The sequence below is a fragment of the Alexandromys fortis genome, unplaced genomic scaffold (genome assembly GCF_014885135.2).
Source record: "Alexandromys fortis isolate MF-2015 unplaced genomic scaffold, M_Fortis_MF-2015_v1.1 scaffold_20, whole genome shotgun sequence".
Lineage (NCBI taxonomy): Eukaryota > Metazoa > Chordata > Mammalia > Rodentia > Cricetidae > Alexandromys > Alexandromys fortis.
The window spans coordinates 3513035-3534155 of record NW_026067903.1 but is presented as its reverse complement, the minus strand read 5'-3'; the positions used below and the strand labels follow the sequence as shown (position 1 = coordinate 3534155).

The 21121-nt window shown below is 46.6% G+C and overlaps 1 protein-coding gene across 4 annotated transcripts in view; it reads left to right on the top strand.

The window, feature by feature from the left end:
• The window catches only part of Npas2 (neuronal PAS domain protein 2), a 185840-nt gene that overhangs the window by 145635 nt on the left and 19084 nt on the right, over positions 1-21121 (top strand). For all 4 annotated transcript variants that reach the window (XM_050134744.1, XM_050134746.1, XM_050134747.1 and 1 more), the window contains 6 exons: positions 1749-1833; positions 4941-5082; positions 5632-5741; positions 6677-6766; positions 10878-11024; positions 19120-19317. In XM_050134744.1, coding sequence (XP_049990701.1) covers positions 1749-1833; positions 4941-5082; positions 5632-5741; positions 6677-6766; positions 10878-11024; positions 19120-19317 — 772 coding nt within the window. The remainder of the gene's footprint in view (positions 1-1748; positions 1834-4940; positions 5083-5631; positions 5742-6676; positions 6767-10877; positions 11025-19119; positions 19318-21121) is intronic.

Below are 21121 nucleotides of genomic sequence, written 5' to 3'. Positions count from 1 at the left end.
AGTTCTGGCTTCACTGACCTACTTACATATTTTTCCCTTATCTCCATCCATCCCCCAACTTTTCCTTGTTGGTGTTTTTGAAAAGAACACTGTTACCTCCAAATAACTCAAACACATACTTTTTTTTTTGTTAAGGCTTCAAAAACACCTGTTGGCAGCTGAGGCATATTAGGACAACAGATGGGCTGCCTGTAGGAAAGTGGCCCTGGGGGTCCTTAGAAGCTTTGGGGAGCCCTCAGCTCAGGGTGGGTGGGCAGGAATTCAAAGGATAGCAATATGCCCAGCATGGCATGGATGTGTCCTGTGTGGGTTCCCAACTCTCAGAGTTAAAGAAAACGGGTGATTCACCCTCCAACCCAGGAGAGGCATGCCAAGAAGACAAGTCATCTAGAGGCTGGCTTAGAAGAGAGACTTTGTGCCCAGCTTAGTGTCTGGCTCCAATAATTTTAGCACAAGGGAGGCTGAGTCAGAAGGATCTCAAGTTTAAGGCCAGCCTGGGCTACAGAGTGAGACCCCCATTTCAGAAAAAAAAATCTAATAAAAATAATTAATAGTTCACCCCATATCAAGTGGACTTTGTGTTCGTATATTTTGGCTAAACACTGATGGAAGATATTTTTAAATTGCATTTATAGGAAACATATGCAAGCATGTTTATTCTCACTGTTCCCTAAAGAGCATAGTGTACCAAGTGTGCACATGGCATTTACATTGCCTTAAGTATTAGAAGGAAGTATGCAAGACTTGAAGTATGCAAGAGAATGGACACCGGTGATGTGTAAATGCTACCCCCCATTTTGTTAGGGACTTCAGCATCTGTGGGTTTTAGTATCCAAGGGGGTCCTGAGTCCGGTCCCCATGAATACTGAGGGACAACAGTACATATAAACTATATATGAAGGTGGATACACACGTATGCATATAGAACGGACTTGCTTAGTGTTTGCCGAGAACAGAGAAAACCGCTGGCCTTCCTTGGCCAATGACCTTGATCTGATTTCATTACATCTTGTGCCCCACTCTCCAATTCATCCTTTTGGATTTCCTCAGCCAGTGTCTTGTGACTTCATGGCCAGGAGTCATCCACTGCCTCTCAGGCTATGTCTTTTCCAGTGGGATGCTCAGTCCCCGGGAAGGGAAGATGGTACCCCTCCTTGATCCTCCACCTCCCAAATCATAGGAAGAAGCTAGTTCTAGGATAGCCTGGGAAGCAAACTGAGCAACTAAATAAGGGGTCAAATACTCCGGTTTCTCATCCCAGCCACCTCCTCATCCCGCAGCTCCACATGGGGGTTTGTCTACAGTGGTGACAGAATGGTTCCCTAGATTCAGCAGTGACCTGGGTCTGGCTAGTTCTGGCTTTGTTTCTTTATGTATAATTTCATACACACTGTCTTTAATGAACATGCTTGAAGCACGGTTTTTAGTCCTTTACATACAGCAGCTCATCAGCAAATAAAAATATATCTTAAATGTTACTGTATCTGGAGGTTTGGGGAAACCAAGGGAGAGAACAGTGGGGAAGGAAACAAACCATCCCAGAAACAGAGGTATCTGCAACATCTTAGAATCTGTGTAAGGCAACTTGGCGGGAATGAAACTCAGACCTCTAAGGAGGTCACAGATGGGTTCTTCTGTGCTGTATACGTCATGAGCAGGTTTTATGTAGAGGGCCCCCGTGTGCTCCGTTGGGTATTGCCCTCCTGGAATGTTCCAACACCACTGTGGTCTGTCTCTTTCCTGAGCAGTTACGCAGACGTCCGGGTAGAGAGGAGACAGGAGCTGGCTTTGGAGGACCCACCCACAGAGACCATGCATCCCTCAGCACTGAAGGTGAGCTTATGCTTCCCTATCCAGAGGATGAAAATGGACAAGGGCTAAGCAGTGACAGCCACCATGGCTTGTTTTGATCAGTTCTTGGGTAGCAAGAGCAGATTCCTCTCAGCCGAGCACTTGCTGAGTTCCCCATTACTCTCGGAGATTTGTAGGTGCCTGCTCACTTACCTTTCGTGAAGGCCCTATGGAGTGGGCACTGTGTGCTCTTTTCCCTCAGGTGAGCATGGAAGCATGGGGATCCAAGGGCACACTTGGAAAAGCTGGCTCAGAAGCAGCCTCTGGACCCAAGGGATGGCTTGGCAACTTCTCAGCCTTCCAATGATGGCTATAAAAAGCCCAGTTTGCATTTCTCCCACAGATAAAATGCTGGGGGGAGGGGGTGATTCCATAACCCACTAGAGTGTGGAACAGTTCAAGGCCTCGGTCTCTCCCTTAGACTGAGCTTTGTAGTGTTGTTTCCAGTTCTTAGCCAGTCCCTCTTGTTCCTTCTGGTTTTGATTTTTGTAGTGCTGGGAAAGGGATACACACAAAGCTACTATCCCATCCTCCATGTTGTTTCTAGTTCAGTGTCCCAGACTTTAGTTAATAGCCACGGTTATATCAGCTTTGTATAAAGAAATCTGGTGTAAAAAAGGAACTCTGATGCCAAAGAGATCTTTCAGTCTACAAAGCCTTTCTTCCTTCTCCTACCCTGAGTTCCCTGGTCCCATATGACCAGGTTTTTCCCTCTGACTAGGAACTGTGATGATCACCTACAAGCAGACCAGAGCCTCAGTCCTTCAAAAGTCATTCATAAAGCATCAGAAACATTAGAACACAAAGAGAAAAGGCAAGAAAGGAAAGAACGTTGTATTTCATTTAAACTAAGAAGCTATCAGCTTAGAAGGACCATTGTTATTTTAAGAAAGCAAAAATTCTGCCAATCAATATGAAATAATGATTTTCTTGTATCAATTATAGAATAAAACTCCTTTTTGGATATGTTGAAAGGTAGTTCGGGGGCGAGGAAGAAAGGGGAATGGAGAAAAATATATAGCTCAATAAAATCATCTTTATAAAGAATAAAGGTAGTTCTAGGGTGTCCAGCAATCTAGATTCCAGAATCTGACCAAAGGCTTTGTGGCAGCCCGCCAGCCTGTCTGTGATCACCAAAAACGTCTCTCATCCCTTGCCGATGAAACCGGGAGGAAGGAGAAATCCCCTTTAAAGATCAGAGAGCAGTGTCTGCGGCGGCCTACCTGCTGCTATTCTGCCTCCGCAAGCCATCATCTGCATCCTTACATGAGGAGGCTGCCATTGCTTAGAGAAGAGTCTGGTACCCAGCTCACCACATCACATACTGTATATCATGGCGGAGAATGGAATTCCGCTAGTATTTGACAAGTGTTCGGCACACCATACGTCACAACCAAGGAGCAGGTGTAATGTGAACCTAGCCATCAGCCAATCAGAAATTTGTCACTCAGGTTTCTGGGTGACAAGGTATCAGCTCCTTTTGAAGTGGAACTTCTGGGACATTGCTTCTCAAACTATCCATGGTGATCCTATTTGGGGGAGTTTTAATGTTCCACTGGCTGAAATGTTTGTGAAATGCTATTCCATCGCTGGATTGATATTCAGGCTTGGCAATGGCTGTGACAGCCCCTCAGTGGGTACACTCACTCCCTGGGTGATTCCTCTGCTGAAGAGGAATGTGCAGTTCACTATGGTCATGGTGCAATGACCCTGGGACCAGCCTTACCTAAGGAGATTGTCTCTAAGCAGCTATTTAGTTCCCACCACACAGACAGGCACATCCTTTTTGGCACAACAGCTTGTAGGTCTCATATCAATCACCGCAGTCCTCTTTGCAGACACACACACACACACACACACACACACACACGATGGAGGCAACCACCCTTACTGGAACCATGAGTCCAAAGACAGAACAGCACACGAAATCGCATATGTGAAATTGAATACCCAGGTCAGTGGTCATATCACAGTGGGTACTGGCAATTTCCACCTTTCCGAGTGAGAACAGGACTTAGAATAAATACTACCTTTTCTTCTTCAGCTTAAAAAAGCTATTACAACCTTTTTTACGTTTGGCCTAAGCCGTGGAGGCCACTGTAGCTGCTTTCTCTCTCATCATGCCTTCTTTGGGGTAGAGATGGCCTGGAAGCCAGGACCAGTTAAGAGTCAGAGATCTAAAGATGAGAGACCCCAGGCTCTTCACCAATGAAGGGAGCAAGCCTGAGCAACAATATGAGATGTGTCTTTTGATGGCCTCATGGTGTTGATCTCGCTGGCCGTGTTAACAGTTCAGTGCTTACAGTAACCTTATTTCTTTCTGATATCACCTCTCATCTCAGAATCCCCAAATTCCAGGTGATGAGATAATGATTTTAAAGGAAAAACAGAATGCACAGTCAGTGGGGGGGGGGGGGAAAATTCAAAATAGAAGGTGAGACGGTATAGGTAAATGCGGCTGGTAAGACATAAGCCTCCCGGCAATGCTCCATGGCACATGAGCGTCTACTCTACCCAAATGTATATACAATGTTGCCAAAAAAAAAAAATTGAGTATTTTTCTCCATTTCTTCCAAATTCTTCTAAGTACTAGAACTAAAGTCATGTTGTGTCATTTGTTCATGGAGTCTTAATGCTGAAATATGGATTTTCGTATGTGTATGTGTGCGCGTGTCTCTCTGTGTGTCTGCATGTCTGTGTGTCTATGTGTCTGTCTGTGTCTCTGTGTCTGTGTCTGTGTGTCTGCGTGTCTCTGTGTGTGTATGTCTGTGTGTCTGCGTGTCTCTGTGTGTGTATGTCTGTGTGTCTGCGTGTCTCTGTGTGTGTATGTCTGCGTGTCTCTGTGTGTGTGTCTGCATGTCTCTCTGTATGTCTGTGTTTCTGTGTCTATGTATCTGTGTGTCTGTGTTTATGTCTGTGTGTCTGTGTGTGTCTGTGTACGTGTATCTGTGTGTGTATGTCTGTGTGTCTGTGTGTCTGCATGTCTCTGTGTGTATGTCTGTGTGTCTGTGTGTGTGTGTTTGTGTGCGTGTATCTGTGTGTGTCTGTGTGTGTGTGTCTGTGTGTCCATGTGTCTGTGTCTATTTCAGGAAAAGGACTCAAGCCTGGAGCCCCAGCAGCACTTTAACGCACTTGACATGGGTGCCTCGGGTCTAACTACCAGTCCTTCGCCGTCAGCGTCCTCAAGGAGTTCCCACAAGTCCTCGCACACAGCCATGTCAGAACCCACCTGTGAGTGCCATTCCATGGATGGATAATGGATGGGAACTCCATCAGACCAGGGGCGCAGAGTTACATGAAGTTCCAGACTGAGTTGGGCCAGGCCATCTTACCCAGAAAGCCCAGTTTACACTGTATTTCACACCACACTGATGGTGTTTTCTCACACATGTTAGTTAGGGTTTCTATTGGTATGACGTAAAATACACACACACACCATGATCAAAAACCAATGAGGGGAGGGATGGGTCTGTTTCATCTGTCATCCAGGGAGCCAGCGCAGGAACTGGATGCAGGAGCTGATACAGAAGCCATGGAGGAGTGCTGCTTACTGGCTTGTTCCTCCTGGCTTGTTCAGCCTGCTTTCTTATGCCACTTAGGACCCAGGGGTGGCACCGCCTACAATCGAGAAGTTGTACTACAGGCTTGTCTATAGGCCAGTCTGGTAGGGGCATTTTCTCAGTTGATGCTCCCTCTTCTGAAATGACCCCAGCCTGTGTCGTGTTGACATAAGAACTAGCCAGCACACCGTCCCCTGTCTGTACCCTGGTTTCCTTACAGCCACACCAACCAAGCTGATGGCTGAGAACAGCAACACAGCTTTGCCAAGATCGGCCGCCCTACCCCAGGAGTTACCAGTGCCGGGACTCAGTCAGGCGGCCACAATGCCGGTATGTGTGGGATCTTCTCAGCAGGGCATTGCTGCCTTGAGATGTGGGCTGAAGAGCCACGGGAACACACGGAGGCTCTCCAGGGAACCAGTCTTACTTAGGGAATGAGGGGACAGGATGAGGTATGGTGGGCAGGGAGGGAGGCATGAAGCCGTAGATTGTTGACCTGTACACAAAGTCATCAACAGACCACATTTTGTCTTGGAGGGTGGCCCAGAGTGCTTCTGTCTCCCCCAGACGTGCAGGGGACACAGAAGAAGCCAAGTGAGCCTCTGGAGGGTGAGACAACCTCTGGCGGGCAAGCCTGCACCTGGGATCCTCCCTGGCATCATACCTTCCTGATGCCACTTCCTCCCATTGTGGTCCTGAGCGATGCTTTCTATGCAAACTGCTTCTTACAGCCCCTCGGGACTAGGCGCATTGGAGGATAACTTCAAAAGAGTCTTCTTTCTTATCTCCCGAAAACATTAAAACAGCCCGTGAAACCGGGAGTCGTAGCTCTTATGGCTACATATTATTTCCCAAGTGATCAGGAAATGACTCCATTGACGACATCCTGAGAATAAATGCACTGGAGAGAAGAGTAGCCTGGTCCTCACGGAAGGAGTCTGTCTAGCACAGGGCAGCGGAGGGAGACAGAGTGGAGCTGCCAAGGGCAGGCAGACATCAGCCGCCTTGCCTAAGACATGGTGGTGGGGAATCATATACTCTGAGAGCACCCAAAAGTAGCTCAAGAGCCACAAGTGTCTTAGATCAGCCGTGGGTCACCCTTAACTTTGTGTCCTACACCGGAACCATTGCAATCAGGAAATAGAGGCCTTAACTTTCTCTAAGTCTTCATTCTAAGACTTGCAGCTAGAAAGCCCAGCCAGCTGAGGGCTGGGCCCCTGAGCAGTTTGGAAGTGATCTTTAATAAAGCCCCCCTTTCTCGCCAGGCTCCCCTGCCTTCCCCGTCATCCTGTGACCTTGCAAAGCAGCTCCTGCCTCAGACAATCTTGCAGAGTCCACCTGCTCCCATGACACAGGTGAGTCAGAGACTGGGGACAGAGGGACGTCTTCTGAGTTTGTGAAGGTTTTCACACTACTATGTATTGTACATGCAAGCACCAACTAGGGTCTGAAGTGGGGGATTTTACCCCAAAGTGCACATGGGACCTATCTAACTATGGACTTCCCTATCAGCGCTGTCCTCAGCTGTCTCTTGTGTCTTCTCACTTCATATTCTTTTCCCCAGTGTCTGATTTTTGTCTTCACAATCATCTTTGTTCGTCACGCTGCTATTTGTCCGCATTCTTCTCATTCTATATACCTCCAAATTTTAGGGAAAGTCTGAATTAGACAAAGCATCATAGAAGATCCCGGAAGGCTCTAGAAGCTATTAATCCATTGCGATAAATATCATGTTTCTCTTAAAAGGGGGTGCATTACAGCTCTGTGGAGCAATCCCTTCCTTGTTTTGGTAACACTCGGTGAGTTCTTGCTTGGGTCAGTCTGAGAGCAAGGCGTTAGGGATGCAGGAATGCTTGTAACATGACCCTCACTCTTAGTTTGTAGAGTCAAGGGGGGGGAGGGTCAGGTAACCAGAGAAACCACCTCTTGCAGATGCTTCACAGGGCCAATTAGACATAGTCTGTCTAGGACAGCTTCCTGGAGGAGGCATCCCTTGAACTGGCCCTGAAGAATGGCTAGGAGATTGGAGATGAATAAATGGGTGACAATAGAAAAGAGAAACATTTTAGAGAAGAACTGTGTAACGCCCCACTTACCTGGCTCAGGGCAAGAGCCCCAGCATGAAGCCATCCACTCTGTGGTCACGGGGAGTATTGCACAGAATCGCTTCTGTTTCCACTGTTAAGCCCAGAGCTTAAGTTTCCTTATAGGCATTTGGCATTGTCCCAATCTCTGGTCCCAAGTTGTACCTGTGTCCCAGATGGCCATTCACCAACACCTCAGCTTCTCAGAGTTTGGCTGTCTCTCTCTGTACAGCTCCGAGATGGCTGATGGGAACACTTCGGAACATATGCCCTCGTAGAAGTGGCCTCGGATGCTTTCCTGGAATAAGAAAGACGTGTGTTAGCATATGCTTCTTGCTAGCGTCTGACTTGAGCAGTGATATCAAAGCTGTTCAGCCAGAGTCTCCTCATTAAAATAGTCCATCTTTATCCTCATTGGGGGAAAAAGAAAATCAGAATAGTGTTCTTCCTTTTCAAGTTCTTGAGATAGATATGGTATGAAATGCGTGATCTGTTCCAATCCAAAGACACAAGAAACAAGAATCCCTTTCACTTCTGGGCCTTGCGTCTCAGAAAAAAATTTCAAAAAGTGTATTGTTATAATACCTAATGGTAGATGGCCCTTTGGGAGTTCTAATTTTTTTTTCTTGAAATCTACGTATTACTAACTATTCTTGGTCTGTGGTATGCTCTATACATGATAACTACTGTATTTAAGACTTATTTTTTATTTATATTTGTGTCTCTGCATACCATGTGCATGCAAGTGCCCACAGAGGCCAGAGTATCAGTTCCCCTGGAGGCAAAATTAGAGATGGTTGTGAGCTACCATTAGGTGCTGGGAACTGAACCAACCAGGGTCTTCGGCTAGAGCAGCAAGTGTTCCTAATGCCGAACCATCTCTTCAGCCCCAACCACTGTATTCTTTAAGACAGTCTTAGGAAAAACAGACAGACTGGTTCTGAGACCTCTCCCGACAGCTCAGGTCCCGATGTTTTCATGGAGCCTGTTCACATCCTCTCACATCCGGCAGGTCCCCCTGGTGATGAGTGTCCAATCCAGTGCCAGTACCCTACCAACAGCTGCTGTCTGTAGTGTTGCAGAATAGCAGTGAAGAGGCATGCCCTTGCGCATGTCTGCGCATGTTCGGTATGCATGTTCAGGGTGCATTAAAAATGCATCTGAGGTCAGTGGCGCCACACTAGCCAACTCTCCTGACTTCTCAAGTCCTTCTCCGAGCTACTGCAAGTGAGAGAGGATGAGATGCTATGATTTCCCTTCAGTTATGTACCTACCTTCTGTTATTGTATTGTCCTGTGGTGAGGGCAGGGTGTAAAATCCATGTCTTGGGAGGTATTTGTCTGAGTAACTCGTAATTTTACCAAAAGCCTCTTTCCCTTCATACTCATAAGTTAGAGTAGATTCCCCTATCACAAAGGGGCACTGTCATGACTGTAGTTCAGTGATAGGATACCTATCTAGGCTGTGCAAGGCCTTGAATTCAAGCAAAACACACACACACACACACAGAGAGAGAGAGAGAGAGAGAGAGAGAGAGAGAGAGAGAGAGAGAGAGAGAGAGAACACTAGCTCCTGTAGTCCCTACCATGCCCAACCAGAACCACCCTACTGCCAGCTCTTCTCGAGTATACCATGAGACCCTGACATTTACAGACCTTATAGAACGCACCACAGCAGCTTTGTGTCTTTTTTTTTAATTGAATACCCAGTGTGGCTTGGTTGTTCCCTCAGTGGAATGTTCTTTTAAAACCCAGCTGCCTGCTTGGATGGGTTACATTGCAGCAGAGATTTATGTGGGGTAGGTTAGTCTACATCAGTCATGATTAAACTCCTGTGTGGCCGAGGAACCTTTTGGTGAGGAGGTCTGATGTCAAAGCCCCTCTCACTGAGGTAGGACTGAAGATGAGAGAGGAGCTTCCTGATAAAACCTCTGAGACTCAGGTCCAGTTTGTCCCTATACCCATGCAGCTCTCTGACCTCTAATAAACTTGGCATGGGTTTATGGTGAAGAAATGAAGTTTGCAGTGGAGAAGTGGGGTGTTCCTATGTCTGCTTGCCTGGGGGATGGCTGATGAGTGGGACTCTCTGCAAACAATGGCAACTACCCTTACCATTATAGGCTCTAGTTTTGGCCAGTACTAGGGACTGAACCCAGGGCCTTGCATTTGCTCGGCATATACTCTCCCACCGAGCCACACTCCCAGCCTACACTTTCTGTTGGTATGCTGTTCCAAAATGGTGCACCTTCCAGAAGATTCTATCTGCATTCTCAACTCCACTGCCCTCCTTCCTTTGCCATGTAGGAGAGGTCAAAGGCCAGAGTAGAAAAGGGACAGATTTCATGGATATTTGCAAAAAGACAGTGGACAAGCAACAGAGCAGGAAGATATAGGGGTAGAGGTTGAGGAAAAAAGAGGAAGTCACTGTTTAAAAAAAAGGAAGAAAGAGAAAGAGATGAGGAGGAGAGAGAGGAAGAAAGAAGAAAGGGAAGGAAGGAAGGAGAGAAGTGAAGAAGAAGTAAGAAAAGATAGCAGAAGGAGAAAGAGGAGACAGAGAACGGGAAACTGCAAACCTAGCAAATTTGCCTCAAAACATAGGCATCAAGCTGGGAGTGGTGACATACAATTTGTGATCTCAGTACTCAGCAGATTGGGACAGGAGGATTGCCATGAGTTCAGGCCCACCTGAGCTACACAGCAAGAGCCTGTCTCAAAATGATGGGTGAAGGGAGGAATGGGAAAGGGACGGGAAGGGGAATAAGAAAGAAAAGAGAAAGCAAGCCCAGAGCAGGGATTGTGCACCCAAGGAAGGCCACCCCTACGTCTCTCTTTTGATTTCCAGCAAGGAAAGAGCCCTTGTTGAAGGAGATGTAAAGGGGTATAGAGTTTTCCAAGGCCAATCTCAGTTTCAGGAAGGGATTCAGAGGCTTAAAGCAAATTGTTCAGGTGAAACAAACTAATGGTTCATGTTTTGGGGCCCCCCTCAGCCATGACCATCCTGGAGGCAAACATCACCTTGTCCTTGCCCATAGTTCCATCCTGTGTGACTCTGGGAGGCAATGGTGAGTATGGGGAAAGGGTGAGAAGGCCTCAGTGGAACCAGGCCCATTAGGATCAAATTGAGGACTGCAGGAGGGCTTGCTGCCATCATCAGCACAAGGAAGGTTGGCTAGAGACCCTCAGAACACCTAGCCTTGTTCTAGATTCTGCCTCCTTCAGAGCTGAGCAGTGTTTTCTTCAGAGATATTGAGGACAATGGCTGAAGAATAGGAAAGAAAACCCTGTAAGATTGATTCATCAGGATGGTGGCAAGGGTAGTCTCAGGCTGAAATAACTCTTTGATCTGATTTACCTTTTTTAAAAAAAAACAATTCCTTTTGAAGTTTTCAGCACAATTCAGCATGTTCCAGACCATTAAAGAGCAGCTGGAGCAGAGAACGCGGATCCTGCAGGCCAACATCCGGTGGCAGCAGGAGGAGCTTCACAAGATCCAGGAACAGCTCTGTCTGGTCCAGGACTCCAACGTCCAGGTGATGTGCCCCACAGGCTGGCCTCTGCTCTCCTTAGGATACACCTCTGTGCAGGCAGGACGTCCCCCCAACTCCTTGTGCACTGCGTTACGGAACCCAGCGTGCTTAGGAAGCACGTGGGAACTCCCACAGACACGTGAAACAAACTTGAAATCCACCCGGGGCCAAACTTGAAATCCTCACAGTGTCCTCTTCCTCGCCCCTCACTTCTGTGGGTGCATTTCTGTTTTCTGTCCCTCCTGAATTTCCTTTCTGGAAACCATCATCTGGTTTCCCTGCCTAGATGTCCCCTCGGTCATGGATTCCACCTCCCAGGACCTCTATAGCTAGGTTTCATAGAGCCAGGCCAGGTCACTGCAGAGAGCTCTGCTGTCTTCTCTGACAGAGCAGGAAATGAGAAGTCATGCTACCTTTTCTGTAGCCTAAGGAAGCGATAGGGACAGTTGGTCTGTCACCCTGCCACCCCACTGGTGAAAGTCAGTGGGGACACTCCATAGTCTGACTGCAGTGGCCTATGCCATAAACCCAGATTCATTGCTTGGAATTCTTCTAAGGATCATTTGTTTGTTTGGGGTTTGGGTTTGTTCGTCAGGGGCATAAATATCAGATCTACCTCAAGGATAGGTTACATGGACTCCCCCACCCTTGCGGGGAGTTGTGCATATTTTAGTTCAGGACTGCTTAACTTTATGGAATTGGGCCCAGCCTTTAACTGCCGACGTCATTGTAACTAACTTTGAGACTGTCTTGAAAGCACCAAGCATTTATAGCCACCTTAGGCAAGATACAGAGAGCAGAAAGGACAGATCAGGACAGTGGCCACAGAATTGTCCCCACTGCTTACACTTCTGTCCACACCGATGCCCCCGGGGCATCCAGCAGTGACAAGCACACCATGGTGGGTACTGAGGGGGCAAGACTTACATATGACAGTGTGGTTTCATTGGATGGTCACAGAATCCTCTCTCCGGCTATTCTGCTTCCCTAAGTACTCATCAGCTCTGCTGGGAGGTTCAGGGGATCTCGGTGGCACCTGCTGGTCCTATCCTTCCAGCCCCTGCATGGCACTCTTACCAGAAGGGACAACCTAAGATACACCTGTGCTGAAGCACACGGAAAACCTTCTGTGTTCTTGCAAGCCTTCCTCGGCGAGCTACACTCTCCCTCTGCTGCAGTGACTTCCCTGCCTGGACACGGGTAGACGCTGGAGCAGTTCCACGAAATTAAAAGTATGGTCATCAAACTGTCAAATTCATAAAAGGCCACTTGTTACTCATTCTTCCCCAAGCGCAGTATTTTTTTCTCCTGCGCAGATCCATAACCTGGTTGCTAGCCTTGAACTTGTCTCGCTTCAATTACGTTAATGGAATTTTTATACTAACAGGAAGGGGGGGGCTGAAACAGAAAGTGCTAAAAAGCAAGGTAGGCGTATGAACATCCTCCAGAGCGCCTGGAGCTTTCTGCTTCCTGCCTATGCCACATTAGAGCGAGGCTTTAAAATAATAGGCAGCAAAGCTACCACTTTTGCTCCCAGCTGTAAAGAATTAAGATGTTTCCCCACTAGGGACCCATTTTGTGAATCCCCCCCCCCTCAAAGCATAGATGTGTGCCAACACACTTATGTACCTGAGTTCTACAAGGAGCCGTGGGAACCCAGTCCCCCTGTGTGTGCCTTCCCTGTGGATATAGACTGTTCTAGTGCTCTCCAGCCTTGGAGGTGCCAGGTCCTAAAGTCCAGGACTCTCTGTGGCTATGTCCTTCAGTGTGCGCACCTCCCTACGAAAACCAACCTCTCACCTCCGTCTGCACCGTAAGCTCTCCAGTGCACACCTCCCTATCCCACATAAGCTCTCCCGTGCACACCTCCCTATCCCACATAAACTCTCCCGTGCACACCTCCCTGTGCCACATAAACTCTCCCGTGCACACCTCCCTGTGCAACATAAACTCTCCCGTGCACACCTCCCTGTGCCGCATGAGCTCTCCAGTGCACACCTCCCTTGCTGAATCTATGCCCTCCGGTGTATGCGTCCCTGTGGAGAAAAGGAACCCGAGTGTACGTCTTCCTTCTAGAAGCCAAGTCCTCAGTGGACACCTCCCCTGTGGATGCCAAGCCCTTTGGTGCACATCTTCCCAGTGGAAGCTAAGCCCTCTGCTGCCAGCCTTCTCTGCTCATCTTCACAGTGGAATTTTCCAAAAGAACATGGAGATCCACAGCTAACCAAACCAGAGAACATCTCCTCCAACAGCCTGACTTCTTGTTTTTCTGCAAGACTTAAATACATCCTGAAACTTCTACCAAAAACCTGATTCAACCATAAATATAGGCAAGTGGAAAGGGCTATAGCCTCCCCACACCTCTACCCCACATACCACCAGAGAGAGAAGACAGAAGGATGATAACATATTGGCGATCGCTGAAGCCTGGGGATGATGTCGTAGCATACAGGCCTTTTTGTACCGTTCCTATATTAATTACTTCTGGATGTCCTTTAATAATAACAATAATTTGCAACACTAGGCAGGTATGAAGAGTGGAAAATTCCACATAAGTGTGGCCTATTTGTTCTAACATACTTTTCTTACTTGGTTCGAGGAAATATTTTTCTATAAAACTGACCCCAGAACCTTTTGGAGAAGTCCACGAAATTCTTCTCTGTTGTTGACACACACACACACACACACACACACACAAAAAAAAAAAAAAAAAAAAAAAAAAAAAAAAAAAAAAACAGAGGCGTGCTCAGAGGTAAGCCAGGACCCCACTCAGTCGGAGTCCTTTACCACAGCTCAGTGGGCTCGCTTCATGGGCTCGGAACTTAAGCGTGTGCTAGTGAGTTCTTTTAAAGTTCGGCTATGAGGAGGTCCTTCGGGAGGTTTGATGTTTGCTCCCAGGTGGATGTGAGGAACACACAACAGTCGAGCTTTGCTGAGAGACCCTGGCACTCCCTCCAGCCAGGAGAAAGTGGCCTCTTGCTTTTTATTTTTTATTTTTATTATTATTTTTTTAACTGGAGCATGTGCACCCTCTGCTGGTTATTCTAATGAATGCCTAAAAGGACAGTTCCTTTAAAAAAAAAAAAAAAAACTGGAGAAATAATATGTGGGGGTTTTTTATTGTTTTTATTAAGCTTCTCCCCTCCCCTTCAACCCTCTCCCCGGTCTCCATGCTCCCAATTTACGCAGGAGATCTTGTCTTTTTCTACTTCCATGGAGATTAGATCCATGTATGTCTCTCTTAGGGTCCTCTTTGTTGTCTAGGTTCTCTGGGATTGTGATTTGTAGGCTGCTTTTCTTTGCTTTGTGTTTAAAAACCACTTATGAGTAATATGTTATTTGTCTTTCTGGGTCTGGGTTAGCTCACTCAATATGATGTTTTCTAGCTCCATACATATGCCTGCAAATTTCAAGATGTCGTTATTTTTTTTCTGCTGTGTAGTACTCCATTGTGTAAACGTACCACATTTTCCTTATCCATTCTTTGGTCAAGGGGCATTTAGGTTGTTTCCAGGTTCTGGCTATGGCAAACAATGCTGCTATGAACATAGTTGAGCATATGTCCTTATGGTACGATTGAGCATCCTTTGGATATATACCCAAAAGTGGTATTGCTAGGTCTTGAGAAAGGTTGTTGCCTAATTTTCTGAAAAATCACCACACTGACATCTAGAGGAACTGTACCAGCTTGCACTCCCACTAGCAATGCAGGAGTGTTCCCTTTACATGGAACCTCTCCAGCATAAACTGTCATCAGAATTTTTGATCTTGGCCATTCTTACAGGTGTAAGATGGAAAGTCAGAGTTGTTTTGATGGCTAAGGTTGTTGAGCATTTACTTAAGTGTCTTTTAGCCATTTTAGAGTCCTCTGTGGAGAGTTCTCTGTTTAGGTCTACACTCCATTTTTTATTGGATTATTTGTTCTTTTGATGACCAATTTTTTAAGTTCTTTGTATATTTTGGAGATCGGCCTTCTGTCCGATGTGGGTTGTAAGCTGCCATTTTGTCTTGTTGACCTTGTCCTTTGCTTTACAGAAGCTTCTCAGCTTCTGGAGGACCCATTTATTAATTGTTTCTCTCAGTGTCTGTGCTACTTGAACAACATGTTCCTTGATTGGTTCTTTGAGACATCCTTCAGTCTAGCCAAACAGCCAACCAGCTAGCTGTCCAAATATGTATACCTCACTTGGCCATATAGTGGGAGGGCGGAAGGCTAAAGAGAACAAGGGTTTTAATCCTTATGGATCAACACAGATGGGCCAGCGTAACATACCAAACTGTTAGCTCCATGACACTACCAGAGACAGTTGGAGCAAAAAGATTTGTTCCCTTATCTGTTTGGCTATGTCTTTTTCCATCCATACCTTTTCCAGGTCCCTATATGCCCAAGCAAAGGAGCAGAGATCTCTCTCTTCTATTTGAAATGCATTGTTCTTGTCTAGTATTCATTCAACACTTCCTGCATCTTAAGTGTGTACTATGCTTTGCCTTCACTAATTCTTTCTGATACTATGTGCTGCAACTGTCACTGGGCCGGCTAGTTTCCTGTCAGTTTGACCCAAGCTAAAGTCTTCTGAAAGGAGGGAACTCCCATGGAGAAAATGCCTCCATTAAGATACAGCTGTAGGCCAGCCTTTCTTAATTTGTGATTGATGGGGGAGGGTCCAATCCATTGTAGTTGGAGCCACCCTTGGGCTGATGGTGCTGGGTTCTCTAAGAAAGCAGGCTGAGCAAGCCTTGTGAGCAAGCCACAGCACCACTCTATGGCCTCCTGCCTCCTGCCTCGAGGTCCCTGCCCTGTTTGAGTTCCTGTCCTGACTTCCTTCAGTGTCTGACAGAGATGTGGTAGCACAAGCTAAATGAGCCCTTTCTTTCCCAACTTGCTTTTGGTCATGGTGTTTCAGCACAGCAATAGTAACCCGGACTAACACAGAAATTGGTACCAGGAGAGCAGGGTGTTGCTGTGATAGACCTGACCACATGTTTTTGGAAGGAGTGTGGAAAGACTTTGGAACTTTTAAAAGCGGGTTTAAAAAAAATCACTGAGAATGCAAAGCTTGGTGCGCTGTTCTGTAGGAGATAAAAGTGTGGAGAGAAATGCAGAGGATGGAGACCTGGTCTGTGAAGTCTCAGATGGAAGCAAAGACTTTCTGCCAGGCAATTTGTGTGAAGAATCTGTGGTATCTGGTCAGTTAGAGCTGAGGAATGGGCTATGATTAATGAGAGACCAGAACCACCAAAGTGAAACGTTTGCTTTGCTGAGACAATCGGGTCTGGTCAGCTGGAGCCAGGAAGATAGCAATGATTAAGAAGAGATCAGCATCAATGGGGTGAAATCTTCTGGGAAGTGTTTCCTTAGAGTCAGCACATGAAGCTGTGTACCAAGGGCAGCAAAGGTTGTGTCTTGTACTGATAGCTGAACTGGCGGAATAAGCGTCACCCAGTTGGCACTGGTTTTGAAGTCATAAAGGAGTCGTAGTGAACAGCTGAGACCTGGCACATGGGAGGCCAGAAGAAGCTGTTGGTGAAGGTGCAGCCTCTGTAGCAGTTGAAGGCCCGGGACTAAAGGGGTTATTCAGGGAAACTGAAGCTTGCTTTGGTGTTTTATCGCAGCAATAGTAACCCTAACTGATACAGTGAGTCCTATATGAATGAAGAAACCAACTCACTGAAAAAGTTATGACGATTGCCCAAGATCATTCTCAGTGGCGGGACCTTATTTGCAATTCAAGTAGGTCGTCTTTAAGGCAACACAATGCCTGCTTTATATTATAAGGTAAATACAAATCTTGCATTAACTTGACCCTTAGTCAGCAAGCAACCATTTCCTGTCAAACGGAATATAGTTATAGGACTTGAGCCTGAGGATTTGCTGAAGCTGTGAGACACTGTTCATCCCATGTGCTAGTCACAAAGCTTATGCTAAGACATAGCTGGGATATTATAAAACACTAATGCTCGAGTGTGTGGGTATTGAATCCGAGGTGATGGGTACCCAGAAATTATTCTTGCTAGGCTTGGTGCCACATACCTGCAGTCCCAGCACTTGGGAGGCAGAAGTAGGCGGATCTCTGTGTCCCTTAATCTGTGTCCAATTAGTTCACAAACTGAACAAACCACACTAACTGCCAGAGCCAATATCAATGCAATATTTCAAATATCCAAAGTTTTCAGACATCCCGTGTACTCGATACAGAAAATTTAAAAGCCTAAGGAAGAAGACCTGTTGAATCACTTAAACAGCTGTTTGAAATGAGCTTCAATTGCCCTCCAGTGTCCATGGGGTTTGATTCCAAAATCCCCAGAGATACTAAAATCCACGGGAACTCAAGACCCTTTGTGACACAGCATGGCATTCCGTAAAATAGGCCCACATCCTCCTGTGTTCTTTGGATCAAGAGCATCCCACCCACAACCCACAACTATGAGCCCACAAAGTCATAAACTTACTTAAAGCATTTTAAGTTGTTTTTTTGTGACTTGACTGAGTGGTTCTTAAACTCTGTGGATGACAACATCCTGTCCCCCGTCACACAAAACACCAGGCCACTCATTAGACGCCTTTACGGGGCCAAAGACGATTTGGTTTTGTCCAGTGCGATCCAGATAGGCTGAAAGGTTGGACACCCCTGCTTTGAATCATCCTTAGATGGGTTGTACACCTCCAGCAATCTACGTGCTCTGTAAGTGCTGGTTGTAATGCATTGTTTAGGAAATGACGCACAAAGCCATACGCAGTTGCTTCAGGACGCGTGCCCCCCTTCCGTGAGCAGTCTTGACCTCAGGCTGGATGAGTCTGGAGGTGGAAACTCACAGATAACGCGGATGACTGTGTACCGCACAAACTGCACTAAATCGGAATCCTCGTGAACACTGACGCGTTTCCTTAAACTAACAATGTATCACAGCCGTAAGTGGCTAAGGCAGCTTATGTCACAAAGCATGACTACAAAACCAGTGTAACTTTAAAAAATGCGGACCTGGCGACAACCTCTGCTCCTATTGTCCTGCCTGGAGGACTGAGTAACCCTGCTCTCTGGAAGCAGGGCTGCCCTGTCTCCTTTCAGGCCTGGGTTGAAAGTTCCCAAGAGCACTACAGGTGCAAACCCTGGTCACTGGGCAGAGATTTAAGGTGGGATATAAAACCCAGCCCTACTCTGAGGATAACATGAGCCATACCATGTGCTCTCCCACTATTAGTATATGAACCATTCTGTTCCTACAATGCCTTTCCCTTCTAACGTGACACAGATACACCTGCTTGGACCTCAGAAGTATGTTAGTTTGTGCATAGAAAACCTAGATGTGTGGGCTGGAGAGATGGCTCCGTGGTTAAGAGCACCGACTGTTCTTCCAGAGGTCCTGAGTTCAAGAACCAGAAATCACATGGAGGCTCACAACCGTTTGTAATGAGAGCTGGTGCCCTCTTCTGGCCTGTAGACATACATGCAGGCAGAACACCGTATACATTAACAAATAAATAAATCTTTGGGAAAGAAAGGAAGGAAGGAAGGAAGGAAGGAAGGAAGGAAGGAAGGAAGGAAGGAAGGAAGGAAGGAAGGAAGGAAGGGGAAGAGAAAAAGGAAAGAGATAAGCCAGGCGGTGGTGGCGTGTGCCTTTAATCCCAGGACTCAGGTGGCAGAGACTGGCGGATCTGGTCTACAAGAGCTAGAGCTCCAGGACAGGCTCCAAAAGAGAGAGAGAGAGAGAGAGAGAGAGAGAGAGAGAGAGAGAGAGAGAGAGAGAANAAAGAAAGAAAGAAAGAAAGAAAGAAAGAAAGAAAGAAAGAAAGAAAGAAAGAAAGAAAGAATCAATCTAGATACAAGCTTCTTTGGCACTATCAGATCCCAGTCACTTAACTGTGATCCTCAGGAGGGCAGGTACTCTCTCTCTCTGACCCAGACAATTCTGTTCAGTGTGTTGGTCCATGCTGGCAGCATCACAGACACACGCTATCTGCTGCCAGGGGATCATTTTGAGGTGTGTCAAGGATTCCAGGCATTTTTCCCTCTTCCCTGGGATAAGGAAGACAAGGAAGGTGGACACGTGTGAAGCCCACACAGCCCCTACTTCACAGGCATTTCTCTTCTCTTCCCAGATGTTTCTGCAGCAGCCAGCTGTGTCCCTGAGCTTCAGCAGTGCCCAGCGACCAACAAGCCAGCAGCAGCTGCAACAAAGGCCTGCAGCAGCCGCTCAGCCCCAGCTTGTGGTTGACAGTCCACTGCCAGGGCAGATCACGTCGACCCAAGTCACAAGCCAGCACCTGCTCCGAGAATCGAATGTGATATCCACCCAGGTACTGTTCCCTCCTGCGCATCCTGTCTGCATCCCTAGGGTACACTCATACAGCCAAGATGCACTTGGTTCCTGCAGCTGTGCAATTCTGGAAATCTTTGTATGAACTAGGGGAAGAGTACGCATGTGTGTTTTTATTTAATTATTATTATAAAGTCATTTTGAGGGTCCGAGCTATATTGTTTTTCTTTCTGTACTTTGCACCTGGGCTTTATGCCTCTTCCCTACCTGTCCTTTCCCATCACTGTCATGCAAATACCTGCCTCTGTTCACTGTCCCTTGCCCCCGGACCACCTACAAAACCCTTTTTTTGGTAGCCATTGCCATGCAGTACAAACCACCCGTGACCTCACAATTTGACCAGGTCACTATGGTAAGTGACACTTGTATGGAGCAGAGCAAAGTCCTGAGTCCCTTGTTCTGAGAAATCACAGCATAGATGGCAGCTCGCTGCCTCTCCTGACGCCTCCACAGCCACACAATGGACTCCAGTGTGTTGTAAGGAAAGCAGACTGTGTCCCGCCGCCTGGCTAGCTTACACCCGAAATAATCACACAGAAACTCTATTCATTTAAATACTGCCTGGCCCCTTAGCTCTAGCCTCTTATTGGCTAACTCTCACATCTTGATTAACCCATTTCTATTAATCTGTGTGTTACCACGAGGTTGTGGCTTACCGGCATGAATCTAACCAACGTCCGTCTTGGGCAGGAGAAGCATGGCATCTGCCACACTTCCCTTCTTCCCAACCTTCTGTTCTGTCTACTCCGCCCACCTAACGGCTGCCCTATCAAAAGGCCAAGGCAGCTTCTTTATTTCAACCAATGAAAGCAACACAAATGTAGAAGGACCTCCTACACCACCAGTGTGTATCTGTTCCCTAGGGAGCAGCAATAAAAGAGGGGTGTTGTAGACCTCAAGGTGTTCCTCATCCGGTAGAGAATTTGGAAACGGACAGTGGACAGTGCAGGATGGATAATAAAGCCATCCCTCCAGATCCATAGTGGATGGTATGAAATTATTCATGGATGCCAAAACTTGAGGAGACCCAAGTCCCTAATATCAAGTGATAAAGTGTTTACACAAGATATGCATGCATCCTCCTATATAATTTATTTACTTATTTATTGATTCTGGGGCTCAGGCTCTGGTCTTCTTAGATGCCGTGGAAACACTGGACCAGTGTGCTGCATTCCAGACCCCTTCATGTTTTAACTCATTTCAGATGTTTGTTTAATTCTATGTCTATGGGTGTCCGCATGTATGTCTGTGCTCTACGTGCCTGGTACCCATAGATGACACAAGAAGGGATCAAATCCCCTGGACATGGATTTGCACCTGGTTGTGAGCTACCATGTGAATGCTGGGAAAAGAACCTGGGTTCTCTGGAAGAACAGACAGTGCTCTTCACTGCTGAACCATTGTTCCAGTCTCATGTATGGTTTATAATGACCAATATAACACCAGAGCTATAGGAATATTTGTTATCTAGGGATGATGAGGACAGCTGTGCATGGTCAGTACAGATGTGATGTTTTCCAAGTACTTTTTTCAGGGATTGGAATCAAATCTACACACAGAAGGGAGCTTAGTTAACCCTTAAACAAATTAAGAGTTTTGCCTAAAAACACAGCCTTTTAACTTGAAAGAGTCATCAAAACAAAACAGAAAACTAATAGGTGAGAATGACCAAGGGGATTTTGGAAAAGCAAAGACTGAGGAAAAGTTTACACAGATACTAGAAGATTATTGTAAAAGCTAAAATCTAAAGCCTTAGGGTGTCACCATAGGAAAGGTCAGTCAGT